Source organism: Pholcus phalangioides, unplaced genomic scaffold (assembly GCF_987345545.1).
Source record: "Pholcus phalangioides strain wild (caught in Gottingen) unplaced genomic scaffold, Ppha-v1.0 ptg000014l_1, whole genome shotgun sequence".
Taxonomy (NCBI): domain Eukaryota; kingdom Metazoa; phylum Arthropoda; class Arachnida; order Araneae; family Pholcidae; genus Pholcus; species Pholcus phalangioides.
The window spans coordinates 18505360-18525165 of NW_028301607.1; the positions used below are offsets into that span (position 1 = coordinate 18505360).

Here is a 19806-nt window from a genome sequence, read left to right on the forward strand (position 1 = left end):
AGCAGCGGTCCTAAGTAAATACTAAAAAAAGTCCTTAGCTTAGAGATAGTACCAAAAGGGCAATTCCACAGTGACTGACGTTACATTTTGAACTTTTTTAGAAGTTAATAATTGCAATAACACAAACATAAGTTTCTTGATTTATTTGAAATTTATGATAAAATATCTTCAAGGTTAGACAATATTAGGAACATAAAATTGAAAAGATTAGGAAAAAAGATTATTACTTTGAGCCCATTCAAAATGGTGTGACTGATGTTACGTTAAAAAAGACATAGAATACCTTCAAAACATTTGGATATTCTCCTTCATGTGTATTTAAATATTACATTTTTAATTTTTTTTAGTACATAATAGATTTCAAATAAAAGGTGCAAAATCAATAAATCACAAACAATAGTGAAATTATTTAATTAAAAAATAAATAATTGGTGTGACTGATGTTACATATGAAAAATGTTTTTTGTATGCAAAACTTAGGTATCTAAAAGTCCTTCAAAATACTTTTAAGGTAATATATGGATAAAATCTAAAAAAATTCTTGAAATTTAAAATGTCCTCGAGCATTTACAACTTCTGGTGGGTTTAATTTTTTTATCAATCGCTCTTGAGGATAGAAAATTTCATCCACATACTGAGGCCATTTCCAGTACTTCCCAGCTCGTATCATTACATTCACTAAATATTCATTATTTTCAATAGATTTAATTTCCCCTGGGAAATGTTCATTATCATATTCAACTTCATACCAGTCTCCAATAGATGCTATGGGACTGACTATACTGTAACTTTGATTAGCTATTTGGGAAAGTTCCGTGAATCTGCTTCCAACACTTACCATTCACCACTTCAAGAAAATGATAACTTTTCAGTCCTTCAATGCGATCTGCATTTTCAAAAATTTCCTTAAGCTTTAGTTTTTCCATCCTCTCTTTTAAATTTTTTGGGGTCATTTCAAAGACATTAACATTTGATGTTGAAATAGCAGCTTTTACAAAATCTCCTGCACATTGAACTATATGGCTTCTTTTCTTAACAGCTTGCCACACCTGCCTTTTTACAGATCCACCAATACCGTCGACAGGCCCTTTTCCATGAGATGTTGCAAAGAAATTCCATGTTATGTGCAAATGATGTTTTTCTTGTAGTGCAGGCAAAGCAGAAACAATAAATTTATTTTTGAATTGCGATGCTGGACCATCAGACCAGATGTTCAAAATTTCTACTTCTCTTGGAATTTCTTCTAAAATTTTATCAACATAAGGCAGTACTGTATCCTTGGAATGACTCAATTCATCTGAAACTATTACTATAGGGTGAATAATTCCAGAATGATACAATGCGGCTGTGAACAGACTTATTTGAGATTGTACCCAGTGTGCACTCTGAATTTCATCTTGTGAAGCACATTTGTAATTTTCAGCAAAGTCAACCTGAAGTAATACTGTATTTTGGGGAGGAGACATGCTAGTTACTAGACCATGTTGTTGTCTATAAATTTTTGATTGGTGTCTTTTTGTAAAACAATGTTCAAGAAATTTTGGGATGAGTTTATGAATGTACTGTATTAAATCACTTGAAGTCCCATCCTCTACAGTCTTACTTAGACGGTCATTTTGACTGTTCTTCCACACATGCCAAGTAATTTCCATTGAATCAAAAGTTTTCATGTGATCTTGAACTAACTCCATGAATAACTTGCCATCTTTGCAATTTGCACATTCATTTAGCCAACAATCTGGTGATTTTTTTGCACAGAGTAAAGTAGAAGGGAAATCAAATGTGTACTCAGGAACCTGTGGAAAATATTTATGTAAACAATTTACAGCAGCAATGAAATTTTCATGGTATTTACATAAACAAACATTGTGTGGAAGTTTGCAACTAAGCAGTACATGCTTAGGACGTAAAGCAGCAAATTTACTTTTTCCAATCTTTAAGTGTGGGTATTCTTTTTTAAACATGACATATGCTTCTTTTATGGAAAACTGCAGATGTCTAATCTGTATCTTCTTTTTCATTCCATTATCTTCACGAACAGGTACTATGTCTTTACGACCTGGAGCCTGCCTGCTTATTTCATCTTGTACATAGAAATGTTTGACTGTTTCTGAAGTTTGTGAAATTGGTTGATTACCAATTGCAGAGGTATCAACTGTGGTTTCCAATCCTATTTCTGTTAGGAACAATCGTCTTATTACTGCTTTTTTTCTCCTAGGAGAAGATGGTAAAAATCGTTTAGCGCGAGATGTGGCCTTTCCCAATGCACTGGAGTAGATGTAGGGTGAATTAAGGTTTACAGATGTATCTGATTTTCGTTTTAATGCTCTGCATTTTGCCACTCTTTTTTTAATGTTTTGTCTTGTCTCATGTTTTATTTTTGCTTGTACTGATTTTGGTAATTTTGATAAATTTTCATTCTTTTTCTTACGACTTTTAGCTGCTTCTACTTTATTTTTTTCTTTAGATTCTTCATACTTTCCCATAGCTGCCAAGTCTCCCGAATTTTTCGGGAATCTCCCGAATTTTAGCGTCATCGCTCGACCTCCCGAAAAGTTCTTAAATCTCCCGAATTTTTATGAAAATCACAAAAATCCCTTATTGTCCCTAAAAAGTACCTACTTCATTAAAAAAAATCCCCGCTTATGAAAACAGTCCCTAAGGAATTTCTTGTGGGGCATGAAGCCCTTTTTTTTTCCCTTTCGAAATGATGTCACACGTCGTAAATGGGGAAATTCCCTTTTTAAGGAAGTTTTACAAACCCTCTGATGGTAACAAGAAAGTTGTTTGTGTTATCGTGTAGGGAAATGGCTTAGCAGCCAATAGTCCTGGATAATAATCGAAGATTATAGTGACGTGCATATGGTCACAATTTCTTTTGTTGAAGTTACGTGCGTATGATATAACAAAGCATGAATACTGATAAGCAAAAACATATTTAATCAATTTTAAAGATACTTATTCCAATGAATTTCCTTTCATCAAACGTTCCAGAAGAGAGCCGACTTTTCCTTTTTGTACAAGTTGTGTTACGGACATAAACATCGGGCATGGAAAGACTACCATCATCACTCGTGAAATGAAAAAAAAAAACATCAAGCAAGTGTCACAAAAAGTCAGTGTTCTTCTAAAATTGACGGTGTTTTCCTTCATCTTCCGATGATTTTGATGGCATTTGCGCAGAATGTTTGTTCACAGCGTTTCTGATTGAACACAATATTTATTTTTACATCATTGAAGTTTTGGCCTCCAATTTCACTTGTTTTTTGCGTAGGAATTTTATTTCCAAGGGTTTAACTTCCATGTGTGTAAAATCCCTATTTTAATTTGACTTCAGTTTTTGAGTAGGGATTTTATTCCCTACGCTTTAACTTTTGTTTGGAAAATCCCTATTTTATTTGGAAAAATCCCTATTGTATTTATTAGGGAGTGGTTTAAGCATAAAATACGGGTTTGTGCAAAAGTCTCCCGAATTTTCATTTTCAAAAGTTGGCAGCTATGCTTTCCTTCCTCCTTTAATTTCTCTCTTCTTTTTTTCTGTCTTTCTGCTGCAGTCATGGCCATTTTAATATTCTTCCTTAAATAAAACCTTGAAAAAAATAAAAAGAAAGTGTGACTGATGTTTTACTTTGTGACTGATGTTACGCATTTTAAATGAAATTTGGGTAAATGGTAATATATATTTTCAAAAAATTAGACAGTAATATTAAAACTATTCACATAAATGAGGAGAATATGACTTGTCAATTTTTTTTGTTGCTTTGTTTATATTCCAGTTGAAACAATTGGAATATTTTGTGACTGATGTTACACAACAGTGAAGCCTAGTTTTAAAGCTCTTGATTTTCAAAACTTTCGTTTAGAAAGGTTTATGTTTGATACAGTTATATTACAAATTAGTTAATTAACAAAAATTAATAACAACATTTACATACCTGATTTGCTTCTTTTAAAAAAAGTGGTAACAATGTGAGCTTTCAAAAAGTGCTTCAATCACTAATAGGGAGTGATGCTGAAAGTGTTGCCAAAAACAGAAACAAAACTTTTACAAAAAGCATTTTAATTGATTTATTCTGAAAGTATATGTTTCACCCTTGCTATAAATATAAAAATATTGAAATAAAGAAGAATTTTTTTTTCACACATGATGTCCAGTTTCACATGGAATTGCCCAAACTACTGGCCAGCTAAGGACAAATTGGCGCTTAACTACTTTTTTTCGGCTAAGGACCGCAGAGATAGTTCACCCCCAGGGTTGGTAAAAAAACCGGTTTTTTTGGTTTAAACCAGTTTTTTTTTGTTTTAAATAGTATTAACATAAAAAAAAATGATATTTCTGAAAAATCGTTCAAACTTCCAATAATTAACTAAAATAAAATGTTTATTAATGTAATTAACACTATTTCCATGTTAATTAATCAATAAATATTTATTACATTTTAACAAAAACTTTTGCAATTTAATTATTTTTTGCTTAACTCAATGGATTACTGTGTGTTTGAAAATTCTTTTAATGTTGTTATTAATCATATAATATATAAAGGTTTTTCTCCAGTTACTTTCAGTATACTTAATTAGGAAGCTATTTTGCAAAAAGTAATAAAAATTAGGTGAATATAATATATTTATGACATGAATGTCGCTCTTCACTTGTTAATACGAGATATACGGAAGACTGGATATTGTGAAAATATTTATTATTTGAGATGTTAATTTTTTTAAGGAAGAAAAAACTCATCTGATCGTTCATCAAATCTCAGCCGATCGGTTCACCGTCCATTGCACGGTACCGTTCGGCACATATATACGCTCTAGTGAAGGAAAATCTCTCTCCTCTGTAGCTTAGTGGTCAGAGCACTCGTCCGGCAATCGAGGGACGCGGGTTCATCTCCCGGTAGAGGCAGATTTTATCCTTCCTTAAAAAAATTAACATCTCAAATAATAAATATCTTCACAACATCGTCTTCCACTGACAAACATTGTCACACATAATGTATTTAATGAAGCATAAATAATGTAGATTAATAGCAATGATTTACGATATACAGGGTGATTATAACTAAGGTTCTGATTTCAAAACACTGTAAAAAAAGAACGATTGTCAGAATGACTTGAAAATTGATGTGAATATTCTTGAAAAAATTCAATTTTATTTGATAAAGGGGAAAAAATACTTAAAAATGTAAAATTAAAGACATCCAACATGTGGAAATTTGCTCGCAGAATGGAAACGATAGCCAGTCATGGCAGAATGATACCTTAATTATAGCATTTCACAATTTCATAATTCATGGAAACATCACAAAAAACGAAGTAATTGAACAAATAACTACAACTTACTTAAGAAATGTTAAATATGTTGTCCACCGGGTGTTCTGGCTATGAGGTTGAAAGCACAAAAATTCTTGTTCAACAACAGAATCGGAGTATGCCATGGTCATAATGTGGATGTGCTTGCAATTCAGCGTTATTGAACCAAATGCACCCCCTCCCCCGTTATTATTCCTGAGGAACTTCTAGCATATAGGGAATGTGCTGGAGATTGCAATTCACCAAAGTTTGCAATCTGACCACTGTTTATAACATGTTGAGGTACCCCCACAGTCAGAGGTTGCAAGGGTTAAGGTGCATCCTGTCAAAATGGGTCTTCAGCAGCTGCTTTGCTGGTATTGCAATGTGCATCTTGATAGAAGTTCTATCAACACACTGATGCTGTGGAAGTGCCGAAATGATGTGGTTGCACAAAATAGATTGTACTGCTGGCCAAGTACAGCATCATCTACTTGCACATTTTGTACTTTTTTCTTTTGCGAAAGAAACTTCCATTGCTTCAGGAGTATCCATGCAAATTTTCAAGTCATTCTGATCAGTACTTATTGTATAGTTTTGGAATCAAAACTTAAATTTTAATCACCCTGTATATAGCTGATTATTTTTCATAAATCTGTTACTACTATGCAGTAGAACCTTGATTAACTGGGCGTGTGTGTGTGAAAGTATAAAAAAAACTATTGAATATTAAGACTGGGAGATATACAGTAGGAGATGTGCTACTTCTTATGGGAAAGAAAATGAAAATGTCGGTGAGATAATGTAACAACTAGTATAGTCCACCGATCACGAGAAGAACACTGGCTACGTCACGTTACGTCGGACGTTTCTATTATTTACTTTTAGGTAAAGCAACTGCCCATCGAGAATAGCGCATTAGCAACGGCGCTTTCCCGTTTGGCGTCTTTAGCGCTATTTTGGCCTCCTAGAAATTTCACTAAAAGCGCCACGGCAGTGCTCTCGATAACTTTGTCATCGCAGTGTTTTTGTTGCGTAAACACCGGCTGTTCGACAGTGTCGTCTTAAGGCATTGTCGCATTAGATTCACAAAAATAAGATCTGGTTGAAATTTTCCAGAATTTACGTGGTAGGGCCTCAGAAAAATCACTTAGCCTGGGAAAGTCTGTGATGCTCATGAGACGGCCCGGCTGCTTGAGCACTTACGGGCACATTATTTTAAAACAAAAAATATATTTTTTATTCCTCAGAAGGGATCGAAAACTCCAGCCTTTTTTAAATAATCAGTTCCATGCATCAAGCTGAAGCCGAACACTCCTCGTATAAAACATTTTCGACCATGGCCATGATACTACACAGCACACCACCTCCGGTCATATATCGCCATACGGTAATTTCCAACCAGTGGAGTTTTGTGGGAAATGAAGGCTCCATCCATCTGTGGTCGCCCTAGGCTCGGTAGGTAAAGAAATTGCTTCGAATGTTCTATGCCCGGATTCAAACCCATGGACCTTGATGGTAACCTTCGTAGTGGCAGACGAGCTGAAGACAAAGGATGGGCTGACAAAATCCAGCGTATAGGAGAATTCTTATAATTTTCTTCTTTTTTTTCCACATTGTAAATTCAGAATGGACGGCCGGTGAGAGATCCCAGCCAGGATCCCTGCTGCAGCATGAGAGGACCATTCTTCCGATGTCCTTAAACATGGCCCCCACATCTTGCAGCCGGGCTCTCAGATTGGAATCTTGACAGGTCACTATAAAATGAATTTATAGTTGTAAAAAATAATTAGAATCATCCAGGGCTGGATCCCTGTCAGCCTTGACCTTGGGGGGGGGGGATATGCCCTTAAGGTGGCTATAGACGTAACTGCAAACTTGCAGGCATGACAAGCAGGCATGCTCAATCTTTTCATTTGTCACCTATTTAAAAAGGCCATATGAGTAGCTTCTGCGGAGAAAGTAAAAAAGACAATATGTCATGGCTATAAGAGAAGGTAAACAGAAGAAGAATGGCTAATTGCTTGCAGATGGCATATAATTTACAGTAGTAATAAATTATTATTATGTTAATATTCCTTTTGTATTAAATTATTAATTTAAAGTAATTTTACTCCCTTTATTACTACATGATCACTACTCCCTTCAAATTTTTTTTCTGTATCAAATATTTCAGTTCAAAATATTAAATTTAACAAATTCAAATTTTTTAAATTAAAAAATTAAATTCACTTTAAAAATTTATAATAATTTTTGAGTACATCTTTTAACAAACGCCAACACAAAAAGTGCAGCTCACTCAAGCGTGAAGACTGACGGGGGGAGGAAAGTTCACTGAAACGTGAAGAATACCCGCATGCAGAGATTTGTGTCAAGACAGCCTTTATACTGGCAACCCGGGATCATTTTTATCCTTTCCCGCTCCGACCCTCTCTCCATAGAGGAGCGTTCACGCAATCACAATTATTGTAAATAAACTTTTATTTTTTCAAAAATTATATAGACAACTAGCTATAATACCCGGCATTGCCCGGTTTTTTTTCAATGAGGCTTTTTTGGATCACCTGATATCTCCCTCTTCTCTTTCTTTGAGGGACATGCAAACCGTGTCCAAGTTCACCAATATGGCAACTTCCTACGCGACTCATGAAAGAAACAAATCTAGATTTAAAGAAACGTAAAAAAATATTTTTTTTTCTTTTTTCAAAGGGTGCTAGGTATTTTGATTTCCCCCCCCCCCCTGAACTTCAAGTTATCTATCTCTGCCTGTTTCTGCTTCAAAAAATGCTTAATTAAAGCTGTGGAATTTTTTCGATGAACTTTTTACGGGCCCATAATTTATTTTAAAGCAACCTAAACTATATGTGAATTTATGCAGTTGAATATTAAAAGACAATACGGAGACATTAATTTTCATGCTTGAGAAGATATAAATAAAAAGTTGAAATCAATGTTATTGCATGGATATCCAACTCAAAAGTATATATATATATATATATATAGGTCCGGCTAATTACTTCATATTTAATCTCCTGGGCTTCATATATCTCTAAGCAAACTCAATATTTCAAAAATCGAGTATTTAATACAATTTTTAAAATTATTGATGTGACAGAAAAAGCCCCACCAAATTTCCGCATTTCTACATTAAAATCAGCACTGATTTCTATTGGGGGTGGGGGGGAATCATCCTTTGCCTTACCCTCAAAGTGATGCTGATGATGGTGTCTATTCAAAAAGCTCTCGTTACTGGGAGGATTGAATAAAGTGGCAAACCATTATAAAGCCATAAACTATTATACATGTACGTACAGCACTGAAGAAATGACAAACCATTGTAAAGGCATATACACGTCTTAAACGCATTGCTAGGGAACCGCGGTAACCAAAATAAACGTTCAGAAAGTGATTGTTGAGGCCCAAAAACCATTGTTGCCCTACGGTTTTTTGCCCATTTGGGACATTTGCCCTGCTCTGACAAAATTTTAAAGTAGCCTATCTTTCAAGTCGGGTCCCATTTGGTATATATGTAAAATTTGGCGACGATCAATCTAAAATTGTAAATTTGTATAGAGAACACACACACAGAAAATCAATTTTATATATATAGATATGAAAGGTATCCCAGACACTCCTCTATGACATCTGAAAAACATCCTCGCTATGAGGAAATTCAAACCCCCCCCCCCTCGTTGTTTGAATTTTGGCTCTGGTAAAATTGTTTGAATCTGGTCAAAGTGGATGTATGAGATATCTTTGTCATCAGCTCTGAACAGCTTCCTAGCATTATTCATAGTTTTGAGGCACATAGCTTTGACCCACCATCATCTTCGATGTCATTTTGGGCTACAACAATGTATCTGTATGTAGATTTATATACACTACCAGAATCAAATTTCATGGGCATATGAACACTTGCTTTAATTAGACCAGTTGACATTTCTTCATTGCTATTTCCTTTGGAGTCGATAGCATAGTTTTCACTATTTTCTTGAATGTTATTTTCCAGCGATTCAAACAGAGTAAGTTTTCTTTTTGTAGCATTCACAGAGATTAACATTTCTTCCACAAAAGCAAGAAACATCTCTGTATTGCAGCAATCCATTGCCAGTTGCTACTATTTGGTTGACTGCCATAGTGCCTTTCAGCACATTTGGGCACAAAATAATACCTTTCATTTCTTCATTTTTGATTTCATACAATTTTACATTGGTGGCAACTTGTGAAAAACTGAGTAGCATCTAATATGTCATTCTCACATGCTATCAGCTGTCCTTTTCACCATCAACTGCTCCTTTTCAATGGTTTGCTTCAAAAAAATTCTAATTACACCACTTGAAATATTGAGACATATTTGTCCAATACGTAAAATTTTTTCTTTTGTTTGTACTGAGTACAAGATCCATCAGAAAAAAAGTGAACCATATTTATTTCATATTCTCGTTTCATCACTTTCAAAATCGGTTTCAAATGAGCCCAAATAGATGAAGGTGCATGCTCCAAATTCTGTGACACTGAGCAGAACAAAATTGGCTTCTCAAATCCCGCAACATACAGCATAGAGGTATAAAGACATACTTGATTTCTTCACCCACTAAAATGATAATTTGTACTGAAATACACATGAACAACTTCATGTTTTTGTATGTTTCTAATGCACATTTGGTAAGCTCTATATCAGTGTTGGATGTTAAAAATGTGTTTCTTGAACAATTTCATTTCTTTTTGGGAAACATTGTGGAACCTAACAGACTTAATCAATCTCTGCTCTTTTGTTATTTTTGTAACTTCTATCATTTTGTCATTCTTTCCATTTTTTCTTGTTTGCGATGCCATTCTTCACACTGTACAGTGCTATTCTCATCCAGCGATTTAGATATTTCATTTATAGATACCATCTTGTCATGACAATTCAAATATTTGCCATACATACACGATTTAGACTCTCTGCTACACGTGATATCAACAACTATGGTTTCAGGAGATGTTGTGTGGATTTATCTCAGTTCATATAGTGCAATCAATTTATATTTCAAATTACTGTGCTGCCAACATAAGCATGTTTCCCTATTTCCAACTTTCTTGTACTTCCAAAATTTTTTGTTGAAATTGAATGGTATTTTGATGTTGGTATAAATCTCACATTTTTGTCTCCACATTAGTGATCCAGTATATCCACTTGAGGGATAGAGCCAGAAAACAAAAATAATTATTCTGTCCCTTAAAATACAGAATGTATTGCCATATTGTGATATAACGAACCTTTATTCATACTAAAATGCCCCTTTCTGCCAAATCGCCCTGGATCTGTTCCTGGCAGTGATTTTGACGATTTGTACTATTTAATTTTCGTATTTAACTGAAAAAAATATGAGATGGGAAGAATGTGGTAAAGGGTTTTAATTGAGTAGAATAACTTATGAAATTTAACTTAAAACTTCCAAAACCTCTTAACTAAGAAAACTTTATTTTAAATCATAGTTTCCATTCTGTTGCGCTGTTTGAGTTTTTGGAAGACGTAACAGAGTGGACAAATTAGCCTAAATTATTATTTTTTTTCCATTATAAATTTAAATTATTTGTGAAAACTGTTATTATATTTTGAAGCGTATCTCCATGTGCTATCACTAGATGCTGATATAGATGGTCAAAAAGATGCAAAAGTCAAATCCAAAATTGTTGATCAACCATTTAAAGTAAACCTTCCAATGAGCTCAAAAGTGTTATCAGATTTAATCTGGTATAAAAATATATTTCCCAAATGGGCGTAACAAAGTGGACATTTTAAAATGTGAAAAACTTCGGGACATGAACAAAAAAATAATTTTTCATAAGGAAAAAAAAAATTTTCAAAATTTTATTGTCAGTTTTATTCATCTATGTCACATATATAAAATGTGATATTCCAGGTTTTCTGAAAAAAATTTCCAGGTTTGCACCACGTCTCTTTGTTTAACACTTTTTTGAAGCTGACAGCCAGATTTTGACGTTTTGCTACAAACCATGATTTAAAAAAAAAATTTGAAACATCTGAAACAAATTAAGAAACACTGCATGACAGAGAATTAAATGAACTAGAAAAAAATTTAAATTATATATCGCCAGAGTGCTCTGAAATTTTGTAAAAAAAAATACAAAGTCTCGGAAACAGTTTGTACACTTTTTTTGGGAATGACCCATATAAAACATTGTTTTAAGGTTTTATAAATGCATTTTTAATTTGGCTGCTTTATTTTAGAAACATGTGACATTCATATTTGTTATGGGCATCTACCTCGTTGGGCATTTTGCCTGTTGTGGCCTTGTATTTGTATTATATAGTATTAATTATTAGTTTTTTATTTTATATGTTTTTTTTTTATATTGGGTTGATACATTCTGGTTATATTTGACATCCATATTTTTTTAGCCTCCTCGTTGGGCAATTTGCCTGTAATGGCCTTTGTGTTTGTATTTACATTTGTTGGTGCAATAGTGGATTTCAATTTTTGTTTTTGCTTCAATTTTTCACACCTACCTGTCTTACTGGTCTATGACCTCTAGTTTGTAAGTTTTTATTTAATTTTATTTTTCTTTCTACAGATTATGGCGTCTGCATTAGTTGGAGCTGATGGTAGAAAGATTTGGACTCCCCCATATGATCCACGCTTTCCCAATACCAATCAAACAAGGTAAGATTTTCATTTGTGTTTTGGTTTTCTGTTATGATTATTCTATGTATTAATGGAGCAATAGTTTCCACCATTACAGACCCATTTTCTTTTTATTTCATAATTTTTTTGACATGGGATAGAGGAGGAATAAGAACACTTCACAAAAAAAAAAAATTCCATTAAATATAAGATGTTGCAATTGATTAAATTTTTTATGAGAAATTTAAATATACAAATAATTTGTCCCATTTCTCGCTTCCATATGCAATGAATGGGACAATAATGAAAAAGTAAAACTTTAACGTTGAAGTGCAATAAATTTAAACTAAATTTATACTTGAAAGAACTATTTAAAGCACCACTGCAATCAAGGTTTGACAGTTTTGTTAGAAGCGAAAAAAAACCATGGAAAAACCGGTTGGAGGAAATAGGTTTCTTCCGAGTGGAAGAAACTAGTTTTCCTTCAATAATTTATCGTATAAGTTAGAATTTATGCTTTAGAAATAGCAAATGTTTTTTTAATAACAATAAGTAAATTTAATTTCACTAATTTAATTATATATGGAAATTAATATCCAAGAAAAGATTGAGATATTCGTTGCCTCTGTAGTCTAGTGTGTTCACCCGGAAAGTGAAAGGACGTGGATTCGATTTCTAAAAAAAGCACATTTTTTTTTAATTAAATATATTCATCGGTTATCTTAAGAGCAATTGGAATATCACATAAAGATGAGGCCTATGATATTATCCAATCTGAATTTTGCCATCAACAGCATGAAAAAATTCGATGAAATTCTCAAATTAGAACGAGCTTGACATTCAATGGAAATTCATAGGCGAACTCAAAAGTAATGATGGTGCATTAAAATAAAAGAGTGTCAAGCTTAATGCTGCTTGTCCTAACAATTCCTCACAGCAATACCCAATGTGAGAGAATTTTTAGTTATGTAACAAAGACAAACACTCAGTTTAGGTCAACCATTTCAAAAGAAACATTGGAAAATTTATTAGTCAAATCTAACCAGCAAGCACCATGTTTTAAACAAAGTTTGACAATGATTTTTTGAAGAGGGGCTAGATCTTCCACAACAAATGCATTACATAAAATGTAGTCACATTTGTAAATAGCTTGTGAATCGTTTTGTTTTTGCATTGGTTATTTAAGTGTAGATTTTCAGTGGTAATACTTTTCAAATATGATTGTGATGGAGCATCAAAATTAATATGAAAGGTAAAATAATCGAATCATCATATTTAATGTAATAGTTCTAGAATAAATATTTTATACCCATGAATATTTCAAACATGCAAAAAACAGTTTACTGCAATAACTTGCACATTGGCATTTCGTTACTTTGAGAACAAAAAAATGTCCTGTAACCTTAATGAAATCTCAATTTGAAGAAAGTAAATATATATTTGATTTTCAGAGAAAATCCTGCTTGTACTAAATGTCGCATCCATGCACAGTCTGTTACCTTATAAAAATATACCCATATTTTACATTTAATTCTTTATTTTGCCTTTTACTCCGCGGATTATGCACAGAAAGTTATCCTATGCTTGCAGGATTTTTGTGTGGAAATTACAGGACTTTTGCCTTTTCGAGGTTGGCAGGTCTGGACGCCCTAAGAGAGAAGCACACAAACCATGGGTGACAGAAGAAACACTTAACTGGATGAATGAAAAGAGGATATACAAAAACGATAGAATAGATGGAGGCCAAGAAAAATGTAGAACACTTCACAACAAGATTCAGAAGAAATGCAGAAAAGTGCATGAGAAGTAGTGGGAGGAGCAATGTAGAGAAATACTCTTGACCGCCATGGTCACAGTGACCTAGTGTATAAAATGCAAGACCCATATAAATGTGTATAAATGTTCAATTACCTATAGATGAAAAGGATATAACCCTAGAACGATGGTTGATAAGAAAGGAATAAAAATAACTAAAGCCTCAGCTAAGGCTAAAACTTGGTACCAATATGTGGAAAAGCTTTATAGTGACCTGTATGCCCCACCGATTAATGTTGAGGTCCTCCGCCCAAAAGAAGATGAGAACCAACCAATCTTGCGAGTGAGTTCGAAGATGCAATAAGAGCACTACCAACAGGGAAGCAGCAGGATTGAATGGCATTCCTGCAGAACTATTAGGCCGAACTCATACTGGGGAGTGGAACAAAGAGAGCGATTTCAAAAGAGAAAATACATCGATGCTCATCTCGATGTCCCCACACATACTGACGATGTAGAAGAGAGCAAAAATGACCGCAGGCGTTTTGAAGGGTAAAGAAGAAAAGCCTTTGAGCGGGAAACGTGACATCTCGCCCACTAGTAACCCTACCAGCCTGTTCATGCCAAATCAATAAGTTTGGCAATATTAGAGGATTCCAATAAAATAAACGTGTTAATCCTCAAAACAGTAAAATTCCTGATATGTTTTTAATGACTTCATGTATCAAGCCGTTGTTTCAGATATTATTGCTTAGTATGTGTAAAGATTGAAGTAATTATACTTCAATCAAGATATGGATTCTGAATGCATGAAATACATGCCTATAATTTGCAGAAGCTAATTTCGATGCTTTCTAAAGAAAATATCGCCGTTAATGAGATGAAGCGAGAAGCTATCCATACACCTCGATGACGCAACCCTGATTTTTTTTGTGGGCACTGTACATTATTTTATAATTTTTTTTTTCAATCACATGGTCATCGCTCTCCATATGAGGTTACTGCATAGCAGATATATTAACATCCATAATTTTTTACGGGCATCCTGTTTCAGCCCCATCGTTAGTTATTTTGCCTGTTGTTGCCTCTGAATATGTATCTATTTACAAATCTGTGAAAAATTATGTTATTGCAAATTAATTTTTGGAACATTTATTTCCATTTCAAATTCTTGGAGGAAAAAAAACTGTATATAGTACTCATCCCTATGCACGGCATCCTAGGGAAGAGGCGTACGCAAGAGAAGGGCGTAGGGGGTTCATGCATTGCTCCCTAAGCTAACCAAGAATTAGAAACAATTTCAATGTATCGATGAAAGAAAATACCTTTTATATACTATTTGAATCTATTTGTTAATTTAAATGCTTTTTGAATGGTGATTACTCAAACTGCTCGGTAAGAAAATTTTTTGGCCTCTTCCAAAGGTCAATTATGCGTATGCCCCTGCCCTGGAATGCAGTGCTGCGGCATGGTCGGGAATAGGATTCCCCCCCCCCCCCAGACTTTAAAATTCGATAATTTTAGAAAGGTGTTCTTTGTTCCCAGCTAAAACTCCCACCCCAAAATGTTACTGCCCGGGGCAGTTGCACCTTCTCATCCCCCTCTAGTTCCGGGCCCTTTGTTGCGGAGCCACTTTTTTTTTGTAATCATTTTTTAAATGAACGTAACAAATTTTGATGAATTCACAATAAAAATTTCAAAATTAGACTTTCCTGAAAGTATGGTCAAACTTCTTGGTAAATTGGAATCTATTCCAAATTGTAAAATTTTGGTTCCAAAGAGATGCTTCCATGGTTGGAAAAAATTCCCATTAAAAAAAATGATGAACACTCAATGTTTGTGCAATGAAATGCTGCAACGAAAGCGTTATTGCAGCACAGCAGACGTGTTACATTCTGTGGCACCTGAGCGCCGGACGGTACCGTCCAGATACAGATGTGTTAATGAAGTGTTAAGTTCACAAAGGGCCCCAATGGTAAAAAATTCTTTCATGCGGCAAAAAGACTTCAAAAGGGTAAGAAGAGTTGGTTTTTCTTTCATTATTAGTAGAGAAATAGTAGTTGCTCTTTCAAAAAAAAGTAGAGTGTCGGTAATATCAGTGTAAAAAACATGTTTACTGTTGCGCTAGAAAAACAAGAATCAAATCAAAAGTTTTCCTACAACAATATATTCCTTCAGCTTTTCCCTCTAATAAACAATATAAGAACCTTTACTGGATTCCGATCATTTGACATTTGTAAGAGAAGACAATGAAATGCTCATTATTCTTAATACTCACCTGTATTTAATAATTTTAGAATAGTTTCTTACACACACAACACAAATGATACAAATACATATGCCGCAACACACAAATTGCCCAACAAGGTGAATGGCTGAAAACGATTGTTATTAGCCATAAATGTATACGTGGTTGTTAATCACAAATTATCAAAGTGGATCCACATTATTTATGACATCCCAGAATTATAGATTCCTCCTATATGCAGGGCCGTCTTAAGAGCATTATGGGCCCCAATGATTTTTCTGAGGCCCTACCAGGCGAATTCTCGAAAATCTCAACCAGATCTCATTTTTGTGAGGCCCCTTTTTTTCTTGAGGTCCCCGGGCCATGCCCGAGTGGGGCCATGTTAAGATGGCGCTGGCTATATCCGGCATGTTCTGTGCATAACGAAATTTCAATTAAAGCACGGATGATGAAATGAACTGGTTTCGATTTTGTAAGAAATACAGAGATATATTGCATAGCTGCCAAGTCTCCCGAATTTTAGCTTCATCGCTCGACCTCATTAAAAAATATCCCCGCTTATGAAAACAATCCCTAAGGAATTTATTGTGGGGCATGAAGCCTCTTTTTTTCCCCTTTCGAAATGACGTCACACGTCGTAAATGGGGAAATTCCCTTTTTAAGGAAGTTTTACAAACCCTCTGATGGTAACAAGAAAGTTGTTTGTCTTATCGTGCAGGGAAATGGCGTAACAGCCAATAGTCCTGGATAATAATTGAAGATTCTAGTGATGCACATGTGGTCAAAATTTCTTTTGTTTAAGTTACGTACGTGCGATATAACAAAGCATGAATAATGATAAGCAAAAACATATTTAATCAATTTTAAAGATACTTATTCCGATGAATTTCCTTTTATCAAACGTTCCAGAACAGGGCCGACTTTTCGTTTTTGTACAAGTTGTGTTACGGACATAAACATCGGTCATGGAAAGACTGCCATCATCACTCGTGAAATGAAAAAAAAACATCAAGCAAGTGTCACAAAAAGTCAGTGTTCTTCAAAAATTGACAGTGTTTTCCTTCATCTTCCGATGATTTTGGGGTCATTCGCGCAGAATGTTTGTTCACAGCGTTTCTGATTGAACACAATATTTATTTTTACATCATTGAAGTTTTAACCTCCTATTTCACTTGTTTTTTTGCGTAGGAATTTTATTCCATGTGTGTAAAATCCCTATTTTAATTTGACTTCAGTAGGGATTTTATTCCCTACGCTTCAACTTTTATGTTTGGAAAATCCCTATTTTATTTGGGAAAATCCCTATTGTATTTATTAGGGAGTGGTTTTAGCATAAAATACGGGTTTGCGCGAAAATCTCCCGAATTTTCATTTTCAAAAGTTGGCAGCTATGATATTGTGTGTGAGATGTTCATATGTAATCAGAAAAAAAAATCTGGTGTCTCTTTCATAACAAACGGCATTCAAATTCACAGAAAGAACAGATATTCAGAACAATAAAATACAAGCAAAAAAAAAAAAACAGAAACCATGTTTCGATAATGGTAGTAAGCGATGGGCAATCATCACTGTGTTTATCCGTTTCCCTAAAACCCAGGAGGTTCTCAAACATTTTCCACCCGCGCCACCCCTTTCCCTTACGAAGAGCAGTTATAAACAAAACATTTCTTCGAAATACCTTTGTCAGGACCACTGCGCCGCTGCTCCCCTGACAAAGATTGGCGTGCATAGTTTGAGAACCCCTGCTAATCCATCAACGTGTTGACAAATCACTACAAATCTGTTGAAATTCTAAGAACATGTTCAGTATTGAGTAGAAAATGAGTGTCAACCAGCAATTCTCAATCTTTTCTGACTCGCAAGAGCCTTTTTTCGTATATAATTTATGAATATATGAATTATGTATACCGTGAATATACTGAAACGAGCGTTTCGCCCAAAATGGAACAATTTCCTGCTTTTCTGCTGACTTTTTTTTATGGCGAGTTACAATATACACCATTTTTTTTAATATCATTACCGTCTTTCTAGCTAAGATTAAATGCAAAATTTGATCGCAAAATATATTTTACATTAAATTATATAAGAAGTGCTAATTAATAAGTGTTGCGTTGATGTCAGGACAAATAAATTTAATTGCCCACTGTGAATGAAAACTTCGTATTTTGAAAGCTTCGTATCACGTAAACTATGTGAAATTAGTCTATAAAATTGAATATTAAGACGTTTCGATTAATTTGCGATCAATTGCATTTTCTAATGAGGCAGAGGCGCCGAAATGAGAAAACATTGCAGGGGCTGAAAGTTTCCATTTGTCTCGTATATACGGGCTCAAGCCCTTAGAGGAGAGGGAGTGGTGCGTTGCAATGTATATTAATTTATTATTGGGGTGGCTCAGCCCCCTTGTAAAATTTATTGGGGTGCTCAAACAGCCTCAGTACTCAAGTTCCGGTGCCTATGCAATGAGAAAGTTTACTGCAGTTGCTGATGAAACGCTTCGTTTATGTTTTGACTTCTGCACTTATTAATATTGTACCAAAAAGGGAAAAAAAAAAATTTTACATCCGTCCGTCAGATAAATAATGGATTCAATCGATTAAAATAATTTTAATTAAAATGGTTTAAATTAATAATTATTAATAGAATTATTTGATAGAATAATTAAAAATTCTTTATGGTTTAATTAATCGAATGTTAAGGGGATTTAAATAATTAGCTCATAATTAAAAGGTAGTTGGTTATTTTTCAATTATTTATCTTATGAACGAGTAAACTATTCCACACTGGGCCGTAGACTCATAGAAATTCGATTTACCGGGCCGCGGTTCCGAAAAGGTTGAGAACCACTGGGTTAGGTTAATCACAATGGGAATTGAAAAGAAGCGCCAAAAGTAGAAAAAAAATCCGAAATGCTCCCTCCAAACTAAATGGGTGTGATGATGATGATCCCCCCCCCCACCCTCTCAGAAGTTTTTTGTTCCAAGAGAGCCGAGGAGAAAAAAAAAGGGGAGAAAACTGACCAATCCCCAAATAGCGTCTGATTTTACCTCGCGATGAAAACAAACCGGCTTGAAGGAGTCGCGTACCTCTTGAGCTGCCTCTTTCTCCTCCTCGTCTCGCTGCCCGAGTATGTGAAGCGCAGAACAAAACAGTACATTTGTTTTTGCCGTTATTTCGTACCTCTCTGTTCACATCCCCAGTATGTGTTCGGCCTTAAGAGTAAGTGGAGACACTGTCAAATGTGGGCTCTTTGTACTTATTCTCTTGCTGTGAATAACCGAGACAGTGGTATGTTTGAAAAATTGTATGTTATCGATATTTAAACTAATTTAAAAAACAAATTCAAGAATTTTAATATTTAACAAGAAATTAATAAAGTTTTTTTTTTTAATTTTAAAAACACCATAATCTCAGCTTAAGAACTCCCCTCTCTCTGTGTGCCAATAATAACTGTATCAGCAACAAAAATAATTTGCAGATATAAGAATCAAAATGACTGAACAAAACATGATTCTTATAAGTGGTGGCTACTCTATTTAATTTTACAATACAGCACACAAAAGTATTAAAGCAAATTATTTCAATTATTGCACAAAATTTTAATGTAAAAAATATTATGCGATATAAAGTACGATTAGTATATGTTTGTGGTGTAGAAAATAATTATATTGCATAAAGAGATTTTATGGTAAAAAATGTGTTAAGAACTTGAACAAACTGATCACATTGGCTTTCTCCACGAGTTAGTTTCATATGGTCAGCACATTTTTTCTAATTACTTGGCAATATTTAACTTTAAGGAGTATTATGTCACATGTAACAAAAGTGTAAAAAGTATTTTATGAATTATCAGAGGTAGGATGGGATGAATATTCTGCCACT

General features: G+C 34.3%; 1 protein-coding gene across 2 annotated transcripts in view; it reads left to right on the forward strand.

Annotated features, from left to right (window-relative positions):
- The window catches only part of COX6B (Cytochrome c oxidase subunit 6B), a 113390-nt gene that overhangs the window by 14598 nt on the left and 78986 nt on the right, over positions 1–19806 (forward strand). For both annotated transcript variants that reach the window (XM_089241839.1, XM_089241840.1), the window contains exon 2: positions 11872–11960. In XM_089241839.1, coding sequence (XP_089097965.1) covers positions 11875–11960 — 86 coding nt within the window. In that variant the 5' untranslated portion in view covers positions 11872–11874. The remainder of the gene's footprint in view (positions 1–11871; positions 11961–19806) is intronic.